Source organism: Tenrec ecaudatus, chromosome 8 (genome assembly GCF_050624435.1).
Source record: "Tenrec ecaudatus isolate mTenEca1 chromosome 8, mTenEca1.hap1, whole genome shotgun sequence".
NCBI classification, from domain to species: domain Eukaryota; kingdom Metazoa; phylum Chordata; class Mammalia; order Afrosoricida; family Tenrecidae; genus Tenrec; species Tenrec ecaudatus.
In genome coordinates this window covers 36,384,368-36,390,367 of record NC_134537.1, presented here as the reverse complement: position 1 = coordinate 36,390,367, position 6,000 = coordinate 36,384,368, and the positions used below count along the sequence as shown (strand labels likewise).

General features: G+C 44.7%; 1 protein-coding gene across 1 annotated transcript in view; it reads left to right on the top strand.

Annotated features, from left to right (window-relative positions):
* The first annotated feature begins 4,552 nt into the window (after positions 1-4,552).
* Positions 4,553-6,000, top strand: part of ATP13A4 (ATPase 13A4) — a 96,089-nt gene continuing 94,641 nt past the window's right edge. The window contains exons 1-2 of the mRNA XM_075557152.1: positions 4,553-4,627; positions 5,156-5,329. Of these exons, the coding sequence (XP_075413267.1) occupies positions 4,553-4,627; positions 5,156-5,329 (249 nt within the window). The remainder of the gene's footprint in view (positions 4,628-5,155; positions 5,330-6,000) is intronic.

The following is a 6,000-nucleotide window of genomic DNA, read 5'->3' as shown; positions in this document are numbered from 1 at the left end:
TCCCATGATAGGAAAGATGGATTTACTCCATTGTGTAATGTTCATTTGCCATTTTCCTATGTGTTCTCTTTGGGATTAATCATATTTCGTAAGAGGTGAAGGTGATAGAGTGCAGGTTAGTGAGGAAGGTTTCTTCCAACGTATTCAAGGGTATGAAAAAAAAAAAACATCAAGTCAATCCCAACTCATAAGATTCAAAAGAAGAGAGAAGAATGGCCCTATAGGGATTTCAAGGCAGATTGCCAAAACTCTCTCACATAGAATGGCTAGTGGCTTTGAATGACTGACCTTTGGGTTAGCAGTTGAGTGCTTAACTCACTGTGCCACCAGAGTACCTAGGGACATGGGTGAAGTCCATGTATAGAGTAAATTGCTACAGAGCAATGATGCATAGTGCCATCCTAATTTTTATCATTAAATAGCAATACAGGTCAATGGCCCCTACCAAGCAATTGCCTTCAAATCAGTTTGGTTGGTGTGCAATATTGAACCTTATTCTCACTGTTTCACAGCAAATTGGGCAATGAGTTGATGAGTGTGTGACTGGACATAAGCCACTAAGACAAGAAGAACTTTATCTCTCTGCTGTAAGGGGGCTCATTTTCCTGACTTGTGTTCTACCCCTGTGGTTCTATGCCATTCTCAGTAGCACCTTTTAGGTAACAATTCATGCGACCATTCCTCTATGTAACACCCTCATTGTTCTAGGCTTATTTGGACATACTTGTTTGTATAGCTCCATTCTCCACTAAAGTAATGAGCAACTTGAGCTTGGAGTCATAGTCTCGTTTATTTCTGTGCTAGATGCATGCTAGCTATTTAGCAGACTCTTAATATACACTTTTTACATTGAACTGAAATTAGAGACGGAAGGAGGAGGTGTCTAAGTGTAGAAACGGTTAGCTGAGTATCTTCCACCAACATTGGTACTCCCCAGCCAGTACCTCCTCAGTGACCTGTGGCAAAATGCTGAGGGTCTCACACACTCCCCTGTGTGGAAAGAAGGTGTGATAGTCTGGGTACCTTAGAGAAAGAAACCCAGAGAAACCCATATGTATAAGAGAGTTTTATAAAAAGGGTAAGTGCACATCAAGAAAACACCCAGTGCTGCCCAAGCCCACAAGTCCAACATTAACCCATATGTCCGACACCAATCCACAAAGTCCTCCTCCATCTCACAAAACACACACTATGATGCCGACTGCAGGAGGAAAGCTGAGTCAGTGAATGTGTAAGCATCTTAGCACTGGCAGGGGTCTCCACACAGCTGATCCAACACCCAGGGCTGCATCAGCGTAGGTCCATGTGGCTTCTCCTTGGGGATGTCTTGCAGGAAGTGAGCCTTGCCAGCAGAAGCAGGGAACTAGCTAAGGCAGCTGCACCCTGGTCTGACCATCACAAAGCAAGAGATCTGAGAACTAGAAAGGCGAGGCTTACTGAGCCATTTATCCCTCCGCCCTTCAATTAACCCCACATGTGTTGGCCAGGCTGGCACAATAAACTAACTACCTCAGAAGGGACACAGGAAACCATTCATCAGTCCAGAAGCTGGGAGATACAGAGACAATCCCTTGGCTGAAAGATCCAAAAGGGTAGCCGAGTTAGAGTTCCTTGTGAGCTTTGTGCTTGGGAAAGTTATTTTCATCTTTCTTAAATCCAAAGGGCGGATGTGTATTGACTACTTAATGAAGGACTCTTAATTGCTCAGCATTCACTGCTAATATAAGCCAAACGCACGGCCATTAAGTTGACGACCACTCATGGCAACACTCGTGGGACAGGTTGGAACTGCCCCCGTGAGTTTCGAAGCCTGTGACTCTTGAAGTCCTGCCTTTCTCCTGCCGAGCGACTGGTGGTTTCAAACTGCTGACTTTCTGGTTAGTAGCCCAACTCGTCAACATTATGTCCTCAGGGCTCCTTTATAGTTACTAAGAATTATGGAGTAGCTGTTAATAGCTATTAAATCCACCCAAACCAAACTGACCCCATCAAGCAGTTTCAATTCATGGTGACCTCCTACAGGGCTCCTATGCATTTCTACGGCAGCAGGTAGCCTCACTTTTCTTCCCTAGGAGCGGCTGCAGATTTGAACTGCAGATCTGGTGATAGTAGGCAAATGCCTCACCCACAACACCACTGAAGCTTCTAATAATACCTAGTACTACCAATAATAGCTTCACATGTTAGCTCTTTAGTTTGTTCTTTAAGCAATAAACATTTATTGTCTCACAATTCCGATGGCTGTTGTGCGTTGCACGCTACCACGTTGGTTCCGATTCATAGTGGCCCCACACTCAACCGAGCACAACACCGCCTGCTCCTACAGGAGCCTCACTGCCATTGCTAAACATCAGCTTTCTGACCTTGAAAATGACCTTGTTCATTTTTACTTGCTTTTGACCATGAACTCAAGGACATTTTGCAGACGTCGGAGGGACTGTCTAACATAGCGCATTTGTCAGAGAAGCTCAGGCAGCTGCTGTGGGGCTCAACTGGCAATGTAAGGAAGCCTTGCTATGTTTATAAAAGATGATAAAGCCTGGTTTGGAGGGTGGAAGTTTGTTGATGCCAAGGGGAATGAAAACAACACAGAGGGAAAGAAGGTGGGAGGACTCAGGACAGACTGGAAATCAGGATTGGATGCTTCTCCGTGTGGCACAAGAGACTATTGTTACAGGGGTGTTGGGGCAACAGGGCTATGCTAGGCTTGGCATCTGGAGCACAGTGACGTGAACTTTGGGCAGGAGAGGTTCCCTATCAGGATAGACATTCTATTTTCCAAAACCAGCTGAGCGCTTGTCTTGTTGAGGTAACGCGGTCATTTCATCCAAGGTGTGCCATGTGGACAACACTTAAGCAAGTGTCAGCAGCTGTGTGTACTGCTGACGATTAAAATGACATCTAAGAATGACAGGTGAAGGGCTGAAAACCCCTTTCAGTGTGGGCCACAAAACGTTTCTCATGAATGTAACCTTTATCAGGTGGACTAGAGACAGCTGGTGGAGGGAGAGCCGCATGTTCCAGCCTCTGGCAGGAGCAGAACTATGGGAACTAGGACTTTGTGGACCTACATGCCAAAAGCTAGTGTTAGGATTTTAGGAGAATTGGCATCGAGTGATAATCGTCATCATGGTGTAGCTTGATAGCCACAGAGGCAGCCGTAGTAGTGAGTGTTTACACACCACTTAGACATATCAACCCATCTAATTCTCACAGCTACCCTGCCAGATAGATTCTTTCACCACCCCTACTTTATGGATAAACAAATTATGGACTGAAGACATGAGACAATTAGCCCAAGCTTGACATAGGCTTCAAACCAAAGTATTTAGTTTAAAGATTGTGCTTTTACTGGAAACACAGGGAATCCAGGACGGGTGACCCCTTCAGGACCAGTGGTGAGAGTGGCGATGCCTGGGGGGTGGAGGGAATGTGGGGTGGAAAGGGAACAAGAATCTACATATAGCCTCCTCCCTGGGGGATGGACAGCAGAGAAGAGGGAGGGGGTGACGCCCGACAGAGTAACATATGACAAAATAATAATAATCTGTGAATTATGGAGGGTTCATGAGGGAGGGGGAGTGGGAAAGGAGGGGGCCAAATGAGCAGCCAATATTAAGGGCTCAAGTAGAAGGCAAATGTTTTGAGAATGATGATGGCAACAAATGTACATATGTTCTTGACACCATGGATGTATGTATGGATCGCGATAAGAATTGTATGAGCCCCCAATAAAATGATTTAAAAAATAATTAAAATTGTACTTTTATTGAAATACTCTACTAATTCTCCATTTTAGGCATCTTATTCATTATAAAAAGAGTTTGAAATATGCCTATTGTTGTGAGGGGTGTGGTCACGAGAGCTAGAGCACACATTTCAGAGGTGGCTTTCCGTTCTGTCCGGACTTTGCTTGGGAGAAAGAAGTTCCAAATACTAAATTCACTTTTGATCGGAACCAGATCATGTCTCTATTTATCTTCTCCCGGCCTCATAGCCCCTAAGAGTACATAGCAGGTGCTCAGACAGTGAGTTGCAGTAAACCAGACAGCCTCTGCTTTTTCTCCCGGGTGTAACCTTCTTCCTCTTATGAAACACAGGGAAGAGTGGAAACACATGGCTTTTCCCAAACTTCTCCCAAAATTTCAATTTATTTTTTCATCATTTCATTTCTAATCCTCCGGTGGTCAACTCTTTAGCCAAATCTTGACTCTGAACTCAAGATCTGATTCTAGTCTCTCCTGCCCATGTGGCCACGGGTCCCAACCAAAGGCATCATCGGTTGTTACCTTCATCGATACCTTCTATCTCAGGGCTTGCTGTTATGTCTATGAAAATCTGTCCGTCAAATTCAAGACCGGGAGGGGGACAGGTCTGGGTTCAGATTTTAGTAAAGGACTTCCTAGTGATGGCTTCTAGGTCCGATCACTCAGTGTTTCTGGGCTCAATCTCATCATGATAAAATAGTAGAAATAGTATTAATGGATGGAGCAGGGAGAGAAATAGCTGAACACAGGTGACACAGGCTAGGATACCCAGAGGTATAGAAAGTATGGAGTCTCCCACAGCGTTAGTGACCCCGGGCCGCTGTAATGTGTTTTCACAGTTCCGGAGGATAAACATTCTGGTAAGGATCTCAGCCAGGTTGGTTACTTCTTGTAGGCCTCTTTCCCACATTCTGGTGTTTCCCAGAGATCCTTGATGTTTCTCTGCTTGTGTATAAGTCTTCACCAGGTGTCTTTCCTCTTTGCAAGCAAATCTGTCATTTTTTCTGCTCTTTTCATAAGACTCACTCGGAAGTAATCAGGTTTAGGATGCACCCTCTTCTTGAATGGCATCACTAATGTAACAAATGAAAACCTTTACTTTCCAAACAGGATCATATTCAGGGATTAGGAATTTCACATTTCTCTTGCTGACAGGGTACATTTGAATCCAGGTCACCCAGTAATATTAAATTGGGTGGTTGAGAGAATATCTTCCTTTTTGGGGGGAGTGGGCAGGATTCCTTCTCTACTCTCTGACCCACTCACTTCACTCTTCTCCTCCTTCCTCAATTTTACACTCCCTCAATTTTATCAGCAAAACCAAGTGTTTCTCATTTATCGTTTATTGCACTTACCCAGCCTGTTTGCTAATTTTGATTCTATCCCAGGAGATCTTTGGCTACCGGACTCAAGGCTGCCGTAAAGCTCTCTGCCTCGCTGGATCCATCTTCTCCCTTGGACTCCTGCCCCTGGTGTTCTACTGGAGACCGGCGTGGCACGTAAGGGCACATTGTGTCCCGTGCTCCTTGCAGGACGCAGATGTTGTGCTGCTGAGGTCAACAGTAAGTGTGCCCCTGGCTGTCCACCTGGCAGGTCTCCTTTTGCCAGAACATTCTGTCACAGGGTAATTGTGGGGAGCATTGTACAGGCAGGTGGTGGGAGTGGGGAGGCGCACGATACATCAGCTCCTTCCAGCTTCACAGTGACCAATAACTCAATAATTTGTGTATAATTGGATTTGATTAGGAAGATTGATTTCAGATGGCCTTTCCTTTAGATTGATAAGTTTTGTTGAAAAAAATGAAAAACAACCCCAAACCTACTGTAATGTGAATATATTAAAATTAGAGCTGGGATAACCACACTGGTAGCTGAAGACAATAGTGCAAAGTATAAAACTAGGCTGTAGGCTACAAAATTCACACTGATCTTTATGCCTAATCCTGCCATTTCCGTGCCTATCCGTACTCACAGACCTACTTTAGAGAAAGGGACGAGAAAGCTGGGAAGCAGATGGGAAACCCTCTTTTAGGGAGGAGACTCTGTTGATCTGGGAGAGCCACAGTATTGACAGGAGTGTAATGTTCCCTGAAGAAAAACTCTGGCAAAAATGTAGCTATGTTAGCTCTATGCTGATAGGATGTTAAGTTACTTTATTTGTATTTACTTCCATGGCCCTTTATCTATCATTCCTGCTGGTCTGTAAGCACTACAGGAGAAGGGACCATTCCTA